Source organism: Diplotaxodon limnothrissa, linkage group LG20 (genome assembly GCF_057381915.1).
Source record: "Diplotaxodon limnothrissa isolate DT_005_m linkage group LG20, D_limnothrissa_male_GT1.1, whole genome shotgun sequence".
Taxonomy (NCBI): domain Eukaryota; kingdom Metazoa; phylum Chordata; class Actinopteri; order Cichliformes; family Cichlidae; genus Diplotaxodon; species Diplotaxodon limnothrissa.
This window is the reverse complement of record NC_140615.1, coordinates 23,338,329-23,363,760: the sequence shown is the minus strand read 5'-3', so window position 1 is coordinate 23,363,760 and position 25,432 is coordinate 23,338,329. Positions and strand designations below refer to the sequence as shown.

The 25,432-nt window shown below is 38.7% G+C and overlaps 1 protein-coding gene across 1 annotated transcript in view; it reads left to right on the top strand.

The window, feature by feature from the left end:
- The window catches only part of LOC146610940 (metabotropic glutamate receptor 4-like), a 135,490-nt gene that overhangs the window by 97,029 nt on the left and 13,029 nt on the right, over nt 1-25,432 (top strand). The window contains exons 4-6 of the mRNA XM_085345394.1: nt 2,098-2,252; nt 2,570-2,710; nt 16,531-16,731. Coding sequence (XP_085201520.1) covers nt 2,098-2,252; nt 2,570-2,710; nt 16,531-16,731 — 497 coding nt within the window. The remainder of the gene's footprint in view (nt 1-2,097; nt 2,253-2,569; nt 2,711-16,530; nt 16,732-25,432) is intronic.

The window sequence follows — 25,432 nt, the reverse complement described above, 5'->3', positions numbered from 1 at the left end:
TGCCTTCTCTATCCTTGAACTCAGGCAGTGTGAGCCTTCAGAAGACTAATAGGAACCCAAAATTGCCTACAAAGAAGGTATAGGAGACTGTGCGGTTTTGATGAAGCCCTTTAATATGATACAATAATTATATTACACTGCTATTTCAAGGTCATAGAAGTATAAGAAATAATATTTGCTGGGTAGCCTTTCACAGTCTAGATAGGTAGGTATGCTTGCACAATATAGAGATTACTCTGTGTGGAAATAACATGACCTATGTAGTAAATAAATCAAATCAAATCAAATCACTTTTTATTGTCACATCACATGTGCAGGCACACTGGCACAGCACATGCGAGTGAAATTCTTGTGTGCGAGCCCCACAAGCAACAGAGATGTGCAAACACAACAACACAAACGAGCAAAATACAAGAATGGCCAACCTGAAACTAATAAATATATGTACAATATATAATAGTGTATGCATTTCTGGATGTGTATACTAAATATTTTCCTACGTGTGTGTGTGTGTGTGTGTGTGTGTGTGTGTGTGTGTGTGTGTGTGTGTATACACATTTTTACAAATTAAATAGTAAAAAAATAAAATAAAATAATAATAATAATAATAAAATATATAAAATATACAGAGTTGAATATGTGCAAAACAAGTGGCATTTATATACAGTGTGGAGTGCATAATGTTGAAGTTCCAGTAGTGAAGCTGAGGTGTCTATGACGTGTTCAGCAGTTCAGCAGTCATACATATAAAACTAATAAAATTAATTGTCACTGTGTTAGCCCTGCGACAGACTGGCGACCTGTCCAGGGTGTACCCCGCCTTTCGCCCTATGACAGCTGGGATAGGCTCCAGCGCCCCCCGCGACCCTGAAAAGGATAAGCGGAAGCGAATGGATGGATGGGATGTAAAAATGTAACATTGAATTTTATTAATTGGTTAGTTTGTGCATCATTTTGTCATTTTCAACACCTGAAATTTATGTTTGACTTTACCACAGGTAAATAAAATTGCAGTGCTTCTATAATAAATATGTTTACATCAGCACTAAATTAAACGGCAGTGTTTAATGTAAAATGTGACCAAGTGATCAAAAAGCAAGAAATGCAAGTAACAAAGAAAAAACAACCAAAATATCAGATTTGTTGGCAAACTAGCTATATAAAGATTTTTACTTCAACATAATTCAGATTTTAGACCTTGTAAATGCCATTTAAATTGAGTTTGGAACTGAACCTGGACTGTGAAAATAAATAGGAAGTGTAGGTGCTCATTCATGATCGCGAATCAGTGCCTCTTTACTTCATACTGCATTATTTTATATTATACTTCTCAGTCTGTGTATTCATATCACCATTACTGTAATCTCCTGACAGTGAAAAAAAAATCGATTTCTCTTTTTTTCTACATGGTGGGCATAATTGCATTTTAAGACATGCTCATTTCACTAAATGTTGGGAGACCAGACTCAGAAAAAATCATTACCAGTCAAATATAAAACCTCGCAGTCATAAAACTAAAGTAAAGAAACAAAGTTGGCAAGCAGTGACTCATCCAGCTAAGTCATTTTTTTTACAAAGGTAAAAAAATGCTAACATTATACCCTAGTTTTACTTCAACTCGAATTCATGCGAAAACAACATGCACTGTGAAAATCTGAGTAAGCTGGTGGACACTTTTTGTGCTATATAAGGGCTGGTGTAAGAGTTGGTAGCTTTTCACATGCCAGGTGGCTGTGCTTAAATTTTATGTCACTATGCTTTCTCGATGCAACTCTGCTGCTGCAGCAGAGCTTCTTGGCAGTTTTTTATGACTCCCCAAACTTACATCCATTGGCAACAAGCCTGGACAAATGTGGCAGGGGTATCATTCTGCCACAGCCAAGAAGAATTCCACTGCACTGGGAAGGAATAGTGATTCTATGATGGCTTTTCAATTTTGCTAAACTGCCTGAGTATAAAACTTTGTCTTAGAATACTCTAGTCATGAAACAGCCTGATTAAACACAGTATGAACATATGTGTAGGAAATATATCAGAGAACAGCATTATTTCTATGGAACAAGTAAACATTACTTTATTTTTTTGTTTATTTCAAAGGCGTCTCCTTCAAGCAGCTAAGAAGGCCAATCAGACAGGCCATTTCATCTGGGTAGGTTCAGACAGCTGGGGATCCAAAATTTCACCAATACTGCACCAAGAAGAGATGGCAGAGGGTGCTGTCACCATTCTACCCAAACGACAGTCCATCAAAGGTATCTGCACTGCCAAACTCTACCTCAATGCTCAAAATATTTAATTTTCTTTGAAGAAAATCTTAGTTTGAAGTAAATTCTGTATTAATACTTGCACTTTACTGCATATTGTTGGTGTATGTTTGCCTCCTTTAGTAATCTCCATTCTACCTTGAAGATACCAGATTTGACAAAAACAATTTTTAAAATCAGGGCTTTACAGTGTTGATAATTGCCTTTGTCACCTCAGTAAAAGGTTAACTCTTAATGTTCACTTTTGAAAAATTTTGGATTACCATTAACTGAATTTGTGCTGTTGCTGTTGGATTTGATTTCAGGTTTCGATCGCTACTTCATCAGCCGAACGCTAGAGAATAACAGAAGAAATATCTGGTTTGCAGAGTTTTGGGAGAATAACTTCCAATGCAAGCTCAGTCGTCATGCTATGAAGAAAGGATCTGGTATCAAAAAATGTACAAGTGAGTCAACATTTATTGACAGAGAGGGCACTCTGTCAATGTACAGCTCTTGATCAATGGCCAAGTTTATTGACTGGTTCTGCTGTGAATACATTGTGCGTTTGTGTGTGTGTGCGCGTGCGTGTGCGTAAGTAGCATGCACTGCTAAATTTATTTGTCATCAGGGAGAATGCAATCAGACTCTTCTAATTTAGGCTAAACGTAATGGGTGTGGATAAGTGAATGGGAATCTCTAATTTTCCAACAGAAATTAATGTGGCTGGCTAGTTCAATCTGCAGTGAGTGACAATGGCAATCACAAAGCTATACCACCAGATGTGCTGAAAATATAATCAATACTAAATCCAGTTGTCCCATTAGAAACAAGCTTTCAGGTCATTAAAATCAGTAGGTTATCCAGGCCTGTTTGCCACAGAAAAGAAGTAGTTTAAATCTGGCACCTTTAATACTTGTAGGCAATCAGTTTCTGAAATAGCTGCCTATATATATTAAAGGATCTTACATAATCAAACACAAAAAGCCATTACTAAAAAGGCTGACTGTTCTATACAACTGAGATATGTTCAATGCCCATCTATTGAGCCTTGATGACTAAAGACACTCTGTGAGTGATAATTGCAGCTGGGGATAGAAAATGAGGGTTGTGTCTTGTCATTTCCTTTTAAAACAGGCAATATTACATTAACTCCCCTTTACACAGTGATTGGCCAGCTGTGTGACGGCGTGAAATTATCATGGTTTCAGTGTCTCTTACAAGATCATTTTCTTTCTCTCATTACAGAAAAAAATTGTCGTGTTTCTTATTTACAGCAACACTCTAAATGACCTCCAAGAAATTGCAAAACCAAAAAATGTTATTGTCATTTAACCTACAAATCTTCTTAAGATGTACCTGCTTGGAACAACACTGTCCCCTTTTGATAGATCAATACATCATACAAAATAATTGTTTGTAAGCATAATACACTTCTAGTCCACTTATATAAACTGCTTAGAGCTTGGATGTAAATCCAACCTATTAATCAGCTTCAGTGATATTTTCATATGACAACATTAGAACAATGACAAAATGTGAAACCTGATAAACCCACAGAGAAAAACCTCCACTCGTTTTTTTTAAATCAAGCTTGTGTTTTGTTCATTTTCACTATTCTTAAAACAGTAGTTTTCTAATTATCAATTAATTCTATATTGTGATCAAATATGTCCTAGGCATGGTCACTACCTAATTAAATGTGACTTGTTTCCTTAGAAACAAGTTATGAAGAATCAGAATTTATTCAGTAGAATTGGTTATAGGTTATAGAATGGTATAGAACATAGGATATATAGGACTTTGACTACAACAAGGTAAAAAAAAAAATCAGCAAAAACACTGCCTTAACTTCTAGCAACTAATCAGTGCAGTGCAACCAAAAACTTGTATGAGTGAGGGAAAATGAGAAGGTAATTTGATATAAAACTGGATGCTAAAAAAAGAAGAAGGAGGAAAATTCATTCTAGCACAATCAGATTCTCAGTGGAATCAATGACTCAAGATCTGACATAGAAACAGTCTCATGCTAATGTCAGTTTAATGGTTGTATTCATGTCAGGTGCCATTACCAGGAAAAAGCAGAAAGCTGGGTAATCTCAATACTCTAATGTGCATGAGAAAAATCAAATTCAGAGCCACCAAATTTCAGGACATTAATGATGGTTCTTTATAAATGACGAACTGAAAAGTGTCTGTTATGGCACCAAGATTCAGAATTAGACTCATGTATTACGTAGACACGTCTTATCCTACTTTCATTGCATCAGTTTAACAATAACAATTCAGATTAATGTCTAAAACATTGGTCACCTCATTTAGAAGTATGCTAAACATGTCATATACAGTAAATTGTTCTGGACGAGATGCCTGCGTGGTCACAATTATGCATTCTGTGACTGCTTTCTGCAGAAAAAAGTGACTGTCATCTTGCGTTTTGCAAGCTAAACACAATTCTTTCATTTGGAAAGATAAAGACAGTTTATGCGTTTTTGTAAAGTATGTAACTTTGTTACAGCTGCATTTTTGTATTTCGTTATTTCATCATTGTATTTCATTAGCAGTATAATGCATAACTACCTATTTCTAAAGTGTGTGGTAACAGTAAAGTTCAACAATATAATTTCAGGATTTTCCCTCCCACCAGGCGATGACGGCTTTTGTCTTAATTCCAGGTGATGTAGAACGCAGCAACCTCAAAATGCCACCAAATAACAAAGGAACACATTAAATTAGTAAAACAGAACATGAGCTTGAACATGCAAGTTAAACAGTACCACGGTGACTTATTTATAGTCTCTTAACAACACTGTGTTCTTGGTAAAACAGAGAGATGCTTCAAACAATCCACACTTTCATGAGATTTCTGTATTTATCTGTTGTCATGGTGGCTGCTCTTGAGCTAAATTGCTGCTGCCCCTTTCTTCCTCTGAGTAGCCTCCAAGGTACAGCAAATTTTACGGGCAAGAGTTGCAGTAATTTCACTCAGATTCTTTTGTAAGTACTGTCACTACTACCCATTGTTACTTTTGCAAGAACAATCATTTCCTGTTCCCACTTCAAGAGTTTCTTAGTCACTGGAACACTCAACTGTAACATATCAACATGTGTGAGTTATCAAGAAACATCTTACAACAAACAAAAGGAAATAATTTAACCCTTAAAACCCTGTTGTTCCTGTGACTGCTTTTTATAAATTGGAGCTATGTGATATCACTCAAAAAAGATCTGTGAAAAAATAACCAACCAACCATCAATATGATTAGTTGAGCATGTAATTATCCCATTTGTATGATATCAAAGCATTTAATCACACAATGCAAGTTACTGACAAGTGATTTATGTACCATAACAGCAGGGTAGTAGTAGGTCATCTTCCACAGCCAAAGCATTAAAGGATATTTGAGTTAGTGTGCAGGGGAAACAACGGAGAGTGTAGGTATGATTCACATTCTACTGCTGTCCTCATTCCCAGTGTTCTTGTATCTGTTGCCACAAAGGACAAGGTTTATTTTGCAGCTTCAGATCCACATTGTCACCTCCGAGCCACAGGTCATTTTACTGTTACATTCAACAACAAAGCCTTATAGAAAGCTACCTGTAAACAGCCGATAAACTGAGACTATACTGTCCTCCAGTTTCCCCACTGTTTCTGCCATTATCAGTTCCATGTTTGGTGTCACTGATACTTGGAGGTCCCAGAACAGAGCCATACCACCAAATATAAATTACAGCAGATAGAAAAACAATCTGTGCTGACAGAATGCAGTTTAAAATGATGTTGGCAGACAATAGAAAATTTAACCAGCCACAATTCTTGAAAATCTTCAAAACAATATCGCAGAAAGAGGAAAAGCAGCACACACATTTTGCTGCATTTTAGTTTTTTGTTTTTTTTTACACTCTCCACAAAACTTGAATACGTTTTAGGTCACATTTATCCTCTTTCATAGGGTCCCGTATTTTTATAATCACCAGTTTAAAAAAAATAAAAAATCTTACTAAAACTTTGGACAGTTTTTTTTGGGGGGGGGGGGGGGGGTTGTTTTGCACACAACCATAAAAAGCACCATAATACTCCCAGTTACAGAAACTAATTAGACCCCATAGGAAATCTGAAAGGTTCACATGTGAAATGCTGAATTTGCAGAATTCAACTTTGCCTTCTGAGCTATTCACACTTCACTGTACTTAACAGTATTTCATGCTAGTGAACCGTAAAACATGATCCTGTTTTGCAGAGCAGGATGAACAAGAAATGGCTGTGAAAAAGCATAGACTTGTGAAAGGAGACAAGTCAGTCATAGCAGAGAGACACTGCACAGTATGATACAATTATACTTACCAGTAATGAGCAGGGAAATATGAATCATAATTTCTTTAGGGTGAACAGACACTCTAGTCCTCAAATCTGCCACAAATACTGTTACAAAGCCATGACACAGCACTGTTTCTTTACTTGTCTATTTGCTAAGTCCCTGGGCAAGATACTGAAACCTAAGTTGAACCTGATGCATCCATCAGTGTGAAGAAGACTTGAAGAGTGAAAAGCTCAAATTGAGTAGAAAGGTGCTAAATCAGAACGTTGGAAGCTAAAGTCAGGGAAGCCCAGAGATTGGTCCAGGATGAAAAAGAGGTACAAGATGTCCAAAACTCAGACTCAAGAAACTGCCAAAGCAAGGCTCACAGCTTTGGGCACAAGGCTGAAGAGATATGCCAGAGAAGCTGAGGTCAACAGAATAAATGACCTGTCCTCCAAAAAGCACTCTCAACTACAAGGGAACACTAATACAAGGGCAGAGCTGAAACTGAGCAATATTGGTTGAACATCTGGAATAAAGCAGATGTTCAAGCAGACCACAGCAACCTCCCTCCAGGTCCAACCAGACAAACTAACCAGAGCACTGCCTGGATTTGCTACAAGAAAGCCTATGATTCAATGTCCCACACATGTATATTAGAGTGCTTCAATCCATTCAACAGGAACTGTGAAATAAAACACAGTTGTTGTCTTGTACAACTCCAAGGTACAAGTTACCATCAAGAGTTGAATATACAGTGGGGCAAAAAAGTATTTAGTCAGCCACCGATTGTGCAAGTTCCCCCACCTAAAATGATGACAGAGGTCAGTAATTTGCACCAGAGGTACACTTCAACTGTGAGAGACAGAATGTGAAAAAAAAAATCCATGAATTCACATGGTAGGATTTGTAAAGAATTTATTCGTAAATCAGGGTGGAAAATAAGTATTTGGTCAATAACAAAAATACAACTCAATACTTTGTAACATAACCTTTGTTGGCAATAACAGAGGTCAAACGTTTACTATAGGTCTTTACCAGGTTTGCACACACAGTAGCTGGTATTTTGGCCCATTCCTCCATGCAGATCTTCTCGAGAGCAGTGATGTTTTGGGGCTGTCGCCGAGCAACACGGACTTTCAACTCCCGCCACAGATTTTCTATGGGGTTGAGGTCTGGAGACTGGCTAGGCCACTCCAGGACTTTCAAATGCTTCTTACGGAGCCACTCCTTTGTTGCCCGGGTGGTGTGTTTTGGATCATTGTCATGTTGGAAGACCCAGCCTCGTTTCATCTTCAAAGTTCTCACTGATGGAAGGAGGTTTTGGCTCAAAATCTCACGATACATGGCCCCATTCATTCTGTCCTTAACACGGATCAGTCGTCCTGTCCCCTTGGCAGAAAAACAGCCCCATAGCATGATGTTTCCACCCCCACAGTAGGTATGGTGTTCTTGGGATGCAACTCAGTATTCTTCTTCCTCCAAACACGACGAGTTGAGTTTATACCAAAAAGTTCTACTTTGGTTTCATCTGACCACATGACATTCTCCCAATCCTCTGCTGTATCATCCATGTGCTCTCTGGCAAACTTCAGACGGGCCTGGACATGCACTGGCTTCAGCAGCGGAACACGTCTGGCACTGCGGGATTTGATTCCCTGCTGTTGTAGTGTGTTACTGATGGTGACCTTTGTTACTTTGGTCCCAGCTCTCTGCAGGTCATTCACCAGGTCCCCCTGTGTGGTTCTGGGATCTTTGCTCACCGTTCTCATGATCATTTTGACCCCACGGGATGAGATCTTGCGTGGAGCCCCAGATCGAGGGAGATTATCAGTGGTCTTGTATGTCTTCCATTTTCTGATGATTGCTCCCACAGTTGATTTTTTCACACCAAGCTGCTTGCCTATTGTAGATTCACTCTTCCCAGTCTGGTGCAGGTCTACAATACTTTTCCTGGTGTCCTTCGAAAGCTCTTTGGTCTTGGCCATGGCGGAGTTTGGATTCTGACTGTTTGAGGCTGTGGACAGGTGTCTTTTATACAGATGATGAGTTCAAACAGGTGCCATTCATACAGGTAACGAGTGGGGGACAGAAAAGCTTCTTACAGAAGACGTTACAGGTCTGTGAGAGCCAGAGATTTTCCTTGTTTGAGGTGACCAAATACTTATTTTCCACCCTGATTTACGAATAAATTCTTTACAAATCCTACCATGTGGATTCATGGATTTTTTTTTCACATTCTGTCTCTCACAGCTGAATTGTACCTCTGGTGCAAATTACTGACCTCTGTCATCATTTTAGGTGGGGGAACTTGCACAATCGGTGGCTGACTAAATACTTTTTTGCCCCACTGTACCAAGGTGATGCACTGCCCCCATTGCTGTTCTGCATAGACGTTAACCCCGTAAGTCAGGTCATCGCTAAGAGTGGATACTGATATAGAATTAGGAGTGGAGTCACCATCAGCCACATCCTGCACATGGATGACATCAAGCTGCATTCCAGAAGTGAGATATTGACTCAGCTCACAAGGATCTACAGCAAGGACATCAGGATGTCATTTGGACAGGATATGTGTGGCTGAATGGTTGCAAAGAAAGTGGAGGTGATCTGGACTGAAGGGACGAAGCTACTAGAATGCAGAAGAGCAGATAGACAGGACATCTAAACATATTTGAGTATCCCACAGGCCAGTGGGAACTATGATAAAGATGTACAAAGGTCAGTCACAGCCAAATACTTCCTGAAAGTCTTTGGTACGAATAAGATCCAAGCCATCAATACATACACTCTACCAGTAATCAGATACCCCAGTGGAAGAATAAACTGGCTACAAGAGGAGATGGAGGCCACTGATGTGAAGGCATGAAAACTCCTCACAGTGCATGGATGTCTCTACCTGATATCTAGCAGCAGTTGTCAAGGAGCAGAAAACCGCAGTTGTGATAGATGTGGCAATCCTAATGCACTTCCAAGTCCTAGGAGCTAAAGGAACAACTGTAACAGTTGCACAAGACCTGAAATAGAGTGTATGTGAATATATACACTTTATGTGTGTGTGTGTGTGTGTGTGTGTGTGTGTGTGTGTGTGTGTGTGTGTTTAAACAGTTAAGACATTTTATTCAGCATTTCCACTAATTAATGTTTTCTTAGTGGGCTTTTGGCAAAGATAACAGCTTCAGCAGGTGCACTGCTTCTTCTTGACGTCATTTCAGCACATGTTGAGGGTCACAGTTGGAGTGAGGCAAACTGGCTTGAGTCATTCTATTGCTTTGTATCCCTGCAGACATGAGTCATCAAGGCTAGCAGCCACAAATACATGTCTGCCTGCCTGCCTGCTCAATTGTCTGAATTCCATTGCTCGATGAAAACATCAAGAACACACAATACAACTAAACAGTGTGTGACAGCTCTTTGATTGTCTTGGGATCATAGGCAAATGTCAAGCTTTGGATTAAAGATCAAGTACAGGAACAAAATTAATTTTTTTCTCTCTGTCGAGAAAATATTGACTAGCTCGGAAACAACCAAAGGGGATATCCCATTTTATAAATCATTTAATTTATCCACATTTTTATACAAATCTGTTATATTGAATTATTGTTTAAAAGAATGATAGGGAGGGAGAACTACAATATCCATTGATTGCAGCTGCGGCAGTGATTTGGTGATTACGACAATGCTTTTTAATTACAACAGGAAATTGGCAGAGGTTTGTAATCCTTCATGGACATTGCCATTTTTCGAGATATAGTCTATATTTTAAGATAAGGAGGGTGGCAATACACTAGATTAGAAAAGAAATGTGATAGCTACTGTTATGATACTTTTTTGTTATATCCAAGATACTAAAAACTGGGTATCTGCGACATGAAAAAACAAAAATGACTGAAAACCAACTAATATTTAGGTTTACTGTCTGTCTTTGGTACATTAACAAATCTGAAAACCCTCAAACTGTCATGGTAGCAATGTTTTAGTTTTTAGTTCATCCAGGTATGAGTTACATCTCAGTTTTTTTGTGCTCCCCTGATGGAAATATGGTGCTGCTATGCTGTACCTCATCAAGGCTGCAGAGCAGAACAATAACTACTGTCGCCAGCTGCAGTCCAATATGGTGGCATTGGAGTTGGAGCTAGATCATTTAAAAGAGTGTGTGTGTCTTGTTTTGCACACATGTTCAAGTATGTTTGTGTGCCTATGCCTCACTGCCACTACAAATACTCTTAGTCTGTGAAACACTGCATTTACACAACGTAATAGTACCGAATGATCTCAGCAGCCTATACAGTGACCATAAGTTCCAAGGGAATACATGCCTCAGTCACCCAACACCTATATAGTTAGTAACTATATAAGAAAAAAAGCAAGAAATCCAAGAGTTCTGTGTTGTGTCAAACTTTAGAGTGGGAGCATATGGTTTATATTAAGCCATCAAAATTTGTATACATTCTCATTCTTTCATTTTTCAGCTGTTTTGTGTGTTGTGGGCAGAAATCTGCAAGAAACAAAATGGAGAATACAAACAGCCAGTGTGAACATTTTAGATACATTTTAAACCAGATGTAAACAAAAGCGACATAATTAATAACTTGTACTCTAATGTAGCTAAAAGAGTAAAAACAAATGTATCCTATATAGACAGTAATGTAGCACTAAAGCTGCTTGAATTGTAAAGCTTTATATTTACAATATATAGCGGGCAGCACTGTATCCTTACAAGAAAGCACAATAAGTACATTAGTTGGGCAGATATCCCAACTAATGACTAGCATGATAATGAAAGAAAGCAGATCATAAAATCAGATTTTTGCTTTAGCCTTCACCTGGAATGAAAGAGGACAAACAAAGAAAATTTACCTTTAATCAAAAGAACATTGTGAGCAAGAGCATACAGGATGATCTGGAGCTTTCTTGAGTAATATTCTTTCAGAATTTCAGGGTTTGCCTTTATAGAAACTCCTCAAGCACTGATTAAAGGATACAGTTGCAAGGTTTCATCTTCACTCGCATTAATGCTTGTTTTGCACTGGTGACCTTACTGCTGCACAACTCAACATGCAGTTACTGTTTTCCCCTCAATTTTTTAGTCAGAAAAGCTGCCTAAACCTTAAAAGTAAACATCATAATATTTGTGAAGGAATGGTATCTGTTAAAGTAAGATCAAATATGCTACCTTGTTAAGGATTTCTATATAGATGGAACTAATGAGACATGAGTTCCCCATATATTTTTACCCAGACAGTTCAAACAGTTTTAACCAATAGCAATATGGATAACAATAACATTACTTAGTTTTTTTGTGATAATAATTAATGTGTGAGTATTTGCGCTTTCCAAATTACAAAGAAAGATGTCAGTGAGCCACTCATTGATCTGATAGTGAACTTGGAAGCAATTTCCCCAACAGACATTATATAATATACATTATATTAACCATTTAAATCAGGAATGGGCAATTGATTTTCCAAAGTTGCCACATGAGAAACTGACTGTTTTGGCAGCACCAATAAACTGACCTCAAATTTGCTCAATGTTAACTTTATCTCTTTATAAACTATTGGTAAGGCAATGAAAATGTAAAATAGGCATAGTAAAAATCAACATTTACAAAAATCATTGCAAGACTTAACTTTATACAAAGTGCTGTTGCTGTTTTGTTTGTAGGTTAATTACTTCAGTTCTTTTTTTCCCTGTTCAGTGAGAGTCTGTTTAAACTCAGGTTCAGTGAAGGACAGCGGACAGATGATTGTCACTGTTAGAGACTCTGTATCTGCATTTGTATTTGTTTCATTCCTCAGAATGTTTGTTTATTTCCAAAGAGAAAACAAAAAAACATATTCTGTGCATTTGTCCTTACATAAGGAAAGTTTTCCTCTATGAAAGAAGAATGAAAATCCAACAGCGATCCTGGCTCAAAATGCTCTGCCAGCAGTGACTCTGACTACAGGTCGATGAGATCTTGCAGAACATTACTGGATGCATTATCCACACTGCAAGTGAAGGGAGAGGAAATCATGTGCATTTCACTCTGAACTGTTTTGAAGTCTTCAAATCCCCATGAAATCTCATCAAGAAGGGCTCCTAACGTAAAACAGTACCAGCCGTGGTGATCAGCCAATGGTATGGCTTCTTTCACTGTTGATATGCAAGTAAGAATGTTGCTGCCCAACAGGCTTGACAGAAACAGCAACTTTCTCATGAAAACCTTGCCTAAGCTATACGTTTGATGTGCAGCCCTTGCCTATCAGTTTGGTATTTAACTGCTTCATGAGTGCACATCAGTAACAAATCAGTGATTTACCTTCAATCTGAGAGCTGAGAAATGTCAATGGCTTTCTTCTCACAAAGCTCTTAAAATTCCTGCTCTCAGGTTGCATATATTTGTTTTTGGTTTTTTAGCATTTTATTACCTGACAGCTGTATGGTAGCCTATGTCTCCATGCAAGCTGTTTCATAATTACATGGAACAAACTGTCTGTGACACAGTGCTATTACACTGACGAAGTTAGCTATTTTAGTTACATCAATCACATGGTTAAATTTTAGCACTAGCAGAAAACCTGGTGTATAATACAGTACAAACATATCAATTAAACTTCTCATTTTAGTCATTTCTGCTTTAAAAACCATTTGTAGTAACACCTACCATTTTCAGCCTTAGCTTATCCAAGCATGCAACTACTTTCTTGAACTTGCATGCAGAATTTTCTTTTATTGCACACATTATCACAGAGCCAGGAAGGAAAAGTTTAAACTGTCCACTTAGTTTTTCAGCTGAAGTTCCAGATTCCCTTCAGTGTCTTTACATCTAGCTATTTTTCACCTGGAGGGGCACATTCATAAATGCTTGTTTTTTTTCCTCAGCACACTTTTCACAGTTTGCTAAACATTGTCTGATCAGCTCCCCATTAACAATAGCTCAGTATTTTGTGTAATTTTGTTGGAAATCACATAGTTGGTCTTGAGCACTCCATCCCTGGATGTGTAAAACGTGTTGTCCTTGTTGCTTCTGCAGCTTTGCAGGAAAAGGTTTAGATGTCCGTTCCTGCTCTGCATCAATAAAGTTCTTGTTTTTCTCTGTGTGTTCAGTCTCATAATGTTGAATCAAATCCTTAAACACAACCATCTGCTCTCCACAAACTAAGCATATGGCTTTACCTCTCACTTCAGTAAAAAAATACTTAGAAGTCTTTGTTTTGTTTAAAACTCTACATTCTCCATTAATCTCTATTTTTAATGTGATTTCCCCCCCCCAAAAAAAAAAAAAAAAAAATCACAAAAAACTGTAACATATTATAGAAATATTATAGTCAGTCCTCTACAGGAGGTTAATTATCACTGTCATATCACACATTACTATGTGTATATTTTGCACTGAGTGCACACAGAAAAACACCACTCAAACTGCATAAATCACATAAGGCACACATACCATGCCCACACATTTGAAGAGATACATTTTCCAATCCCTTTTTCATTATTTGCAAATCTCCTCTAGAAATGTATGAACAAAGTATGAAAGCACAGAATCAACATGTAAAACATAGCTGCAAGTAGCAATGGTCAGGGTCGACCAAGACTGAACTATTAACATTTACCTCCTTCAAAGAGAAAATATTTTAGCAAGTACTGCAGTTAGGAGACAGTGGAGCAAATCATAAAGACTGTTGATTACAAGTTAGAAAGGTTTTGGAACTTACTTATTACAGCATTACCTATGGGTACAACTTTTAGAGTCTGGGAATTTAAAAACTTTTTTTTTTTTGCACAAGCACCTAGTATTAGAAACAATTACTATAGTGTTCCTACAATATGGCTACTTGGATCCATAATCATAATCTTTAGATTACTTAATTGGTTCTTAAAATATAAGGCATAATAATTATTAATAGCTTAAAATAAGAGAACTGTGACTTCTTTGACACTCCTCCTTGGATGTGCTTTAACCACAATTGAAAGAAATGTCACAAAGTATACAAAGTCCTCTCCCTTAATGATTGCGAGCGGATAATTTAAATTCGATTTTTGATGTAATTATTATCAAATGTCAGAGCAAAAACAACTCTGTTATTGTGAAACAGCTTGCAAATGCGCAGCACACACATTTGCAACTCTAATTGATTATTACTTTTTTGCTAATTTTCCACATTGTGTTGTTGTCATTAGCCATTAGTGGGAATTATACTTTGAAGTCTTTTTCGAGAAGAGATTGAAAAACATTTTCTTCTCATGCTGAGCAGAATTCAAAACCAGACGATCTAATTGTTGTAAAAATGCATTAACCTTTCAAAACATAAAGAGACGGGGTGACACAAACCATCTACTGAGCTAATGAAAATGAACCTCAACTAAAGGTTGTCAGGTTTCAGTGTGATTTGAACAAGCTGTCACCACAAAGAAAAATAAAGTGTCACGTTATACGTACTTTCAACAGTCACTTTTCTTTCCTGTCATATTTTCTGAGATTGTTTTGCAATACGCTCTAATTCATGTTCTTTTAAAAGCTGAGCATCTCCTAAAAGATATTTGTCACATTCTGTGCAGGTGAGGACAATTACACTGCACACAATTAATTTCAGGTTGTTAAAATTCAGACAGTAATCCTCCTTCAATTGTAGGCAGCAGAAAATTACCAACCATCACAAAGAGAAAAGATGTGCTCAAATGTGTTTCAAATAAACGGCTGGTTAAATTAGTGCACACGAGGTATGTCTATCAACTCTCTTCTTCGGAGCAGCACTAAAATCTATTGGAACAAAATGTGAGACTAACAGACAGAAGTTTAGAGGGTTAGTTTTAGATTTGCAGGTGAATGTAAGACATTTGGCTCCCCTGTTACCCCATAACAAAGACACATACCTCAAGGCAATATAACAGTTATCAACAGGCTTCTTCCATGATATTTGCCTAAAACTTTAATGATAAACAAGCTAATGTGCTGTAAACTCACTTTTTTCTCTCACGATACCTTTAAAGGTTCAAACTCTAAACCTTGCAATTAAACCCCTGTACATTCTGATTGTTGCACACTTCACTTAAAACAGCAACAGTGTCTAACTGCTATTTTTTTATGCTTGACCTACTTTGTAGTACACTGGATGATAAAAAGGATTAAGCTGCTAACTGAAATCTTACTTACAGAGAAGACAACCTTAGTTAAGATTGATATACACCTGTCATAACTAATTGCATTAAAACTAAAGAATGATTAGAACTCTCTTACCATCTCTACCTTTCCTTCCCTGTCACTCAACCACTCTGAACGCATGATTAATGTGCAATAGGTAACATATAATGTTGTGGGGATAAACACTAAGAAAACATATGGATAAACAACTGCAACATACCTTGCCTTATCAAGCAACATAAACTTTTCCTTAGTTTAAAAGATAAAAACTCATTTCAATTAACATCTTTGCATGATGCAAAGTCTATCTAAAGCAGTGCAAAAGGCAAATGAGGTTATACGAGTCTTGTCGAATATTCCTGAGTTGGTCTAATCAGTGATCAACAGGCCGTAAAGAGAAAGGCTTCACAAGAGAGCATTTTGGATTCTGTGGAAAGAGATTCTGCACAATTCAGTGCCAATCTCTTTCAAAATCCATCTAGTGGAAAAAAGACTCTTTCACAATTGAGCATTCCGGCTTCTTGAAAGGTTATAATTTGCTTGATTTAAACATTAGCAATCATTCTTATTTTATTTTTTCCACTGATTACCAAGCAGCTCTTTTGTTCTAAATATGATGGTTTTTCATATCAAAGATTCTAGTCATGACTGTCTTTCAAGATTGCAGCAACTCAGCCAGTAAAAAACAGCATGGAAACCTAAGTAAAACATATAAATTAAAGTAAGCAGTGAGCATAATCAACTTGTTTTTTTGTTTTTTGTTTTAAAAAAAATTCATTTATGGAGTTAGTTTTAGGTTTGGATTTAACAAATTCTTATTTTTTATTTTTTTTATCTTGTTATTGTTTTCTTTCAGACCATGAGCGGATCGGAAAAGATTCATCATATGAACAGGAGGGGAAGGTTCAGTTTGTTATAGATGCAGTGTACGCAATGGCTCACGCTCTACATAATATGCACAAAGACCTCTGTCCTGGAAAAGTTGGCCTTTGCTCCAAGATGGACACTATCAATGGCACACTGCTTCTCAAATATATCCGCAGTGTCAACTTTACAGGTATGTATTCCTAATTCTGATAAAGCACATAACCCTAACCCATTTTGCCGTGTGAAAACAAGATGGACATGAAAGTCTGGGAAGTATTTTCAGCTAAAGTATCAAATAAAATGAAATGTCTTTCCTTATAAACAATATTTATCATAGGGATGGGTCAATATATCAGTCAACCATCAAAACAGGACCAGAATACCTTATAGATGTGAGTAGTACACAACTTTTTGGTGCATTTTTGGGTTCACTAGCATATTTGTGCAGAGCCTTTAGTTATATACTATGCAGTGGTCTCAAATTATCAGGCGTCTGAAAGTAAATTATTTCCAGGAAGTACTGAGGCTGAGATCCGTAGGAGGATTGACAATCACCAGCAGAACAGCATGTTTTATCATGGTTGATGATGTGCAGGAACTGCGCTTTGTGAGATTTCCTGCCTTATCATGTAAGCATTGAATTGCCCACACAGGAGATCTGCTGCTTTAAGTACACTTGCTGCTTAAAATTATATGTAAATGAGAGTGGGAAGCACGTTAACATAAGGCACAACAGAAATGGGCATCTGTAGTTTTCCAGTAGTTGTCCAATGTAAAGTGTCACTGGCAAAAACAGGATGCAGTTGTCTCTGAGACAGAAAGAGATATGAGTTGATTACATTTAACGTAGCTTCATGACTATCCCTGAACTGTGACGGTGTATGATTTGAGGGAAATCCTGTTGTGCTTATAAAACTTTATAAAGGTCACAAAAACTGGAATTTTTCAGACTTTAGTAAGCAAATGTCAATACATATTTCGTCGAGTTGTTCTTACTTCTCAACCTGCTGCCTCCATAGTGTAGTGGTTAACATATTCATTTAACAAGTGAAAGGTTGCTGAAGCAGTTCTAGCCAGGAAAACAAATCCTTTCGTCAGGAAGGGAGCAGCTAATAAAGTAGCTTTTTCTCAAACTCAGAAGTTCAGCTTCTCTCTGTCTCTTTATAAAACTGTAATACTTAAACGTAGAGAAATACTGTTTACCACTAGCTGACCCAAGACAAAAAAATGGATTTCATCTGGTTTCAGCATGTGATTAAAACTGCCACTGTTATTTGCATAATTTCACAAAAGCCTGTATAATGACACTATGAAGTAGATCCGACCTTACCGTATTAAAAAAAGGTACATATATACACAGCATGGGCATGAAGATAATCTTGTAGTTTGCAAAGATTGAATAAACAACATATGAAAATTTGAGGTCTACCTTAGGTCAGTGTAAGTAGTTATAACAGCTTGAGTTAATTATATGACAAGAGAAGAGGGCCATGCAATCAAGCAGAATGCAACATGAGTGGTCTGACACAGTCTCCACCTGCTCCACCCTCACAGATAATTATATAGTAATGGACACATTTATTTCTATGACAATTATAGAGTGGGATCTTTTGGTCAGGGATAATCATTCTACAGCTAAGTATGTGACAAGAATAATATACAGTAAATTACACAATTAAGAAAGTTGTCGATGAAGCAAAAGACATCTGCTCCACTTCTTTGGAATCCAGACGTCAGTTGCTAACGTATCTGTCTGGAGCTTGGCCAGTAGCTTCGATGAATCCTACTCTTAGTGTTTATAAGCGGGATGCTTTCACACATAAAATGCTTACATTCAATTCACATAGACCTCTAGTGGCTGTAGGAATTACACAGTTCAGTTACACATTTCAATCACTTACAAATGAAGTAAACAACACTGCCGCGTCTTATAAATAATTCCTCTCAAGGGGTGGGGAATAAATACGCATTTTTTAAGTTAATGTGTTGGAAGAAGAAAAAAATGAGCAAGCATAAATATCTGAACAGCACTGACAAGGACCTGATTCTAAAAGCTAGATAAAGATATTCTTAGGTTTTCCTTATCTTGGAAGTACCAAGTTTGGCAACTACCTTTAAAAATAAGTCCAACTGGCTACAGGGTCATGAGCACCCAAGATTCAATAAATGATAAAGGCTGGAAAGGCTGGGACTATTGCACACCATAAACTTTTAATGAAAACCTTGGGCAAGAGATAGCTGTAGGATGCACTGCAAAAAAGGTAAGCTGACTGTGGCAGTGTGATATTCTGGATAATCTCCTTCTGGTAAACTCTGGGTCCTGGCATGTGGCATGAGGCATGTGGATTATATAAATATTGTTGCCGACCACATATACCAAATCATTTTTACCTCAACCCATTATTTATTTTCTCACCAATTGTCAAGAGCACCTGTGTCACATCAGCAAAATCACTTACTAGAGAATTTGACTTCTTTTACCTTCAGAACTGCTTTAATTGTTCATGGCATAGAGTCAAAATAGTGTGAGATTTTGTTCTATTTTGACACAATATTTTTCACATTTATGACACGAATTTACCATTCCACCTCACCCCAAAGGCGATTTGGAAACTAGAGACTTCACTGTCATGTTCAAGAAACCCGTTTAAGATTATTTGAGCTTTGTGACATGCACATTATCTCGCTGGAAAAGCCAGTCAGAAGATAGGTACACTGTGGTCATAAACATTGTCAGAAACACTACTCAGGGCTTTCTTTAATCTTTACTACTACTATTTTAGTACTAAAATGTATTACGAATATAACACACAACATTCTACCAGAACAACCAAAACATACAGTTGATACAAAGTATGATGGATCCATGCTTTCACATTGTTTACACCCTACCATTCAAATGTTGCAGCAAAAACTGAAACTCATCAGTCAACGCAACATTTTTCCAATCTCCTGTTGCTGAGCTCTGTTTCCTGTTCACAGCTGACACAAGTAACATCTAGTGTGGTCTTCTGCGGCTTTAATCCTTCAAGCTTTGATGTGTTGTGTTCTCAGAGATGCTCTTCCACCTACATTGATTGTAACAAGTAGTTATTTAAGTTCATTTTGTCTTCCTATCCTATCAAAGCAGATATCAGTGAGGTATTTCGCACAGAGAATTCCTAGATAATGGAAAATAGATAAAGGATGCCATGTATAGTAAACTAAAAATAATGTACCACTGTAAACTGATGATGCAAATCAAAGTAAAGAAGAATCTAAGTTTAAAGGCATTCTCTTCTTCTCATTCTGTTCACATCTGTCGACAGCAGAACAATTCTCTTTACTAGATGATTTTCAGACCATAATCTTTATTGTAGAATTTGTTGTGCAGAAAGATCACAGTAGATGAGCATTTCCTGAAATACCCAGGCTGTGAGTCCAAGCTCCAGTCAAAATAATCGTTCTTTCCCATTCTTATGATGAGTTTTAACTTCAGCAGTTCATTTTGAGCATGTCTAAATGCAATGAGTTGCTGCTATGCAATTGGGTTATTAGATATTCGCATTGACAAGCAGTTGGGTGGGTGTACTGTTTTTGTGCTCTAAATGGTACAGCATTCCAGCCTTAATTTCAAGTGCATGACCTTTCGCTGTACCTGTCTCCTGATTTGCCAGATTCCCTTCCATGCATTATGTGATTTTTACCTAATAACTACATAGGTGTTCTCTGATGGTAGTTGTCTGTTTGTAATGGAATTTGCCATACTGCAAAATTGTTCAGGAATTGTTTCAGAAAAATGAAAAAGAGTTCAAGGTGTTAACCTGGCCTCCAAATTCCCCAAAGAAAGGAATTAAAAATGTAAGTCCTTGGTTTGTTTTTTCATTTCCTACAGACAACCATTATTTGCTTTTAACAACCTTTTCTTGACTCAACCAAGTACAAAGTAAGGATTTTAAACACAAAACACCCCCTTAGCCTCCTACTGTAAATACAGTAGCAAACAGCAGTTATTAAAGACCAACAATCTGCTCCATCTGTAAAACAGATGACAAAATTATATGATATACCAGACAGGCATCCAACTGCCCAGTGATTAGTCAGGGCCTAAATTTTGTGTCTGTTTGACTTAAGCAAACATGAACTCATTCGTTCTTGTCAAGGATAGTAAAGTTTAACTTGACTCTTGTGTTTGCAGCTTCCAGTTTTCATCCCTGATGGATACTGAAAGGAAACACTGCAGAACTCAGGAAATTTGTCTATGTCAAAAGTGTTTGTGAGTGTGCTTATTACTGTGCAAGGAGGTCAATCCATATTTGTGCAAAATTAAACAAATGGAATAGGTAAAGACATTGTTTAGATTTGTATCCAGGAGTCATCTTTGGTTAGTTCTAAAAGATCAATCCTCATAGCACCATAAAACTTTAATCAGCAATGCTATATGTATAGATGTGCAGTACAAAATTAGTGTTCTTCAAATCTTTATGCATTATTTTATTCATGGTTTTATGTTACTGGAAGGTTTGTCAGCACTGAAGCCATCGGATTTTCAACAGCGATGGCTAGAAAATCAATGCTTCACATTACCGGAATCCTGCCTAGCTCGCTTTGCTTTTAAGAGTCTTTCAGTTCACAGAATCGGAGCCTAAAAGCTCTGAACAATGTCAGCATCCATATGATCCCTGTGTATTATGGGAATTTTCTATAGACATACACGCTGACTAAAGGATACCCAAAACTTTACAAATATTGTACATGAAATTGATACTTTTTGATCCATGATTATTATCTATTATAAAGTGAAATAAATTGATATTGGTTAGATTTAAGAAAAAGTCCAAACTTAATTCTGTTTAATACTATTTTTCCGTTTAGCGTTATAAAGTAAACCTCGCAGACCATAAATCTGATAGTAGGTAAGTAATATTAAACATGTCATAATTAAATATTTGTCTTTTAGTCTGGGGTTTCAACATAGCTATTTATACAGTATGTTTCAAATTGTCAAAGGAATTACTCTAAGTTCTGTTTCTTACGGTCTCCTGTGGTGGTGTGTCTATTAACAGCCCAGAGAGTGGGTCTGGGAAGAAAAGATAACCCAAAAGCAGTCAACAGGCATTGCATTTACACTGACACATAAGAGGATGGGAGGGCACAACAGTCAGTGGAGGGTATTATTTACATGTCGGTGTTAAACAGAGACAATGGTATCAAGGGTCTGGAAGTCAACAGTGGAGTAACAAAATCAAATAAATAAACAAATAACACAAAGGTGAAAAGGTCAAATTTTCATATACACTAGGGCCGAACAGCTACCTTCTGGTTACAATATTGCAACCAGGAACAACAGAATGTTAAAAGCAAAAGATTAAGAGAAGTGACTCTCTGTCGATATTCCTGACCAAAATGCTATTTGTTAGGAGGTTTAGTCAGTGCAAATAGGGTTATGCAGAAGTTTATGAGTTTTTGGGAGGATTTTTTTATCACTTGTCAGATAAAGCATGTCTCATATCTTCAGAGCGACATATCAAGTTAAAATACGAAAACTTGGGAAATTTTATATCTTTATATATTCCAGAAAATATCACAAACAGTAATATATTACTCTCAATCCAGGACTGACGTTCATGCGTGGTATGGAGGGAATTTTAAACTTCACTGATGTATGCTTAGACTGCTCATTTTTCTGTTTGTTTATTAGCCAGAATACACCAACACTAGCATGACAAATTTCACAAAACATACTGTAGATGTGGAGCAAATCATATGTAGTGTTGATCTGGATCGTATTCTTAAAAATGTTCAAGTATAACAAATTTAAGCTTGCAGTGTGTGTATATACCATAATAACAGATCTTAAGCAAAACACCAAACTGTGATGGTCTGATACTATTTGAAAGACTACATTATTCTTGAGCCCAGTGTCATAAAAGACAATAAAAGCTGAAGAGTAAATACCATCCATCCATCCATCCTCATCCGCTTTGTCCGGGGCCGGGTCGCGGGGGCAGCAGCCTAAGCAAAGAGGCCCAGACCTCCCTCTCCCCAGCCACCTCCTCCAGCTTATCCGGGGGAATACCAAGGCGTTCCCAGGCCAGCCGAGAGATATAATCTCTCCAGCGTGTCCTGGGTCTGCCCCGGGGCCTCCTCCCGGTGGGACATGCCTGGAACACCTCACCCAGGAGGCGCCCAGGGGGCATCCTTGTCAGATGCCCGAACCACCTCAGCTGGCTCCTTTCGATGTGGAGCAGCAGCTGCTCTACTCTGAGCCCCTCCCGGATGGCCGAACTTCTCACCCTATCTCTAAGGGAGAGGCCAGCCACCCTTCGGAGGAAGCTCATTTCTGCCGCTTGTATCCGCGATCTCGTTCTTTCGGTCACTACCCACAGCTCGTGGCCATAGGTGAGGGTAGGGACGTAGACCGACCGGTAAATTGAGAGCTTCGCTTTTACACTCAGCTCCCTCTTCACCACGACGGACCGGTGCAGCGTCCGCATTACTGCAGCTGCAGCCCCAATCCGTCTGTCGATCTCCGGCACCCTTCTCCCATCACTCGCGAACAAGACCCCGAGATACTTGAACTCCTCCACTTGGGGCAGGAACTCATCCCCGACCCGGAGTGGGCACTCCACCCTTTTCCGGCTGAGAACCATGGCCTCAGATTTGGAGGTGCTGATCCTCATTCCCGCTGCTTCACACTCGGCTGCGAACCGTTCCAGTGCAAGCTGGAGGCCCTCACCCGATGAAGCCAACAGAACCACATCATCTGCAAAAATCAGAGATGAGATTCTGAGGCCACCAAAGCGAAAGCCTCCGCCACTTGGCTGCGCCTAGAAATCCTGTCCATAAAAATTATGAACAGAACCGGTGACAAAGGGCAGCCCTGGCGGAGCCCATCACCCACCGGGAACGAGTCCGACTTATTGCCGGCAATGCGAACCAAGCTCTTGCAACGGTTGTATAGGGATCGAATGGCCTGTAGCAATGGGCCAGACACCCCATATTCCCGCAACACCTCCCACAGGACACCCCGAGGGACACGGTCAAATGCCTTCTCCAAGTCCACAAAACACATGTAGACTGGTTGGGCAAACTCCCATGCACCCTCAAGTATCCTGGAGAGGATAAAGAGCTGGTCCAGTGTTCCGCGACCAGGACGGAAACCGCATTGTTCCTCCTGTATCCGAGGTTTGACTAACGGACGAACTCTCCTTTCCAGCACCCTGGCATAGACTTTCCCAGGGAGGCTGAGGAGTGTGATCCCCCTGTAGTTGGAACACACCCTCCGGTCCCCTTTCTTAAAGATGGGGACCACCACCCCGGTCTGCCAGTCCACAGGTACTGCCCCTGATCTCCACGCAACATTGCAGAGGCGTGTCAACCAGGACAGCCCTACAACGTCCAGAGCCTTCAGGAACTCGGGGCGGACCTCATCAACACCAGGGGCTCTGCCACCAAGGAGTTGTTTAACTGCCTCAGTGACCTCGCCCCCGGAAATTGGCGGGTCATTCCCCTCATCCCCAGACTCTGCTTCCTCCTCGGAAGACGTGTCAGTGGGATTAAGGAGGTCCTCGAAGTATTCCTTCCACCGCCTGACAATTTTCTCAGTCGACGTCAGCAGCGCTCCGCCAGCACTATACACAGTGCAGGTAGAGCACCGCTTTCCCCTCCTGAGACGTCTGACGGTTTGCCAGAATCTCTTCGAGGCAGTCCGAAAGTCCGAAGAGTAAATACTGAAAAGATAATCAGCAACACCTTGGGGCCCTTAATCTGGCAAATTGATTCGATAATAACCATCGAAAGGTGGTCTGGGAACTGTAGCGTCAGTTCTTGCAGTACAGAAAGCCATGCAACTGGAAAGCAGTACTGTCCTTAGATTTTTTGTAATGTGATTTAAAAAAAGATGAAGCAAGAAATAAAGTTCACTAAGATGGCATCAATGGTCAATGGTCAATGGTAACTTTATTGTCCCTGATGGGAAATTGATTCGCAGTATGTCAAAACAAACAACAAACATACAACCAACACATCACGTACACTCATTAAAAAAATACTATAATATAATATAAGCCTGATAAAACAACCTAGATATTCCATCGAAAAAAGTGCAATGTGCAATGGCAACAACACTTACAATTTAGTGTTGTTAATTAAGATAATAGCACTAGGTACAAATGACAATTTGTGTCGCTTTGTCTTCACTGCAGTCATTTTATAACGACGACCTGATGGAAGCAGTTGAAAATCGTTAAAGAGAGGATGATCTGAACACAACAGGACAGAAGTTGCCTTCCTCAGCACCTGCCTGTTATAAAAGTCCACAAGCAGGACCTGAGACCTCCCTAAAATCTTGCCCGCCACTTTAACCAGATTGTTAAGTCTGGTCTTATTATCCATGGACATACTACCGTACCAAGCAATGATACAGAAAGTTAAAACAGATTCAATAAAACTTTTATAAAAGAGAGTCATCATTTCAGATGAAACATTAAAACCTCTCAACCTCCTTAAAAAGTACAGTCTTTGTTGGGCCTTTTTCACTGTAGCAGCAAGATGTGACTCAAAGGACAGGGGCTTATCAAGAACAACCCCCAAGTACTTGTAACTATCCACCATTTCAATGGCTGCACCATTTACCACTGTAAGCTCAGGATGAGGGGATGACTTCCTGAAATCTATAACCATGTCCTTGGTTTTCAAGGTGTTAATCATTAAGAAGGACTGATCACACCATGAAACAAACTCCTCCACAACAGGCCCATGGGAATCCTCTTCACCATGAAGGAGGCTTACAATGACTGTGTCATCTGCGTATTTGATGAAATGCCTATTGGCCTGTGTGCTGCGACAGTCATTAGTGTACAAAATATACAAAAGAGGAGAGAGACAACAACCTTGTGGTGAGCCAGTGG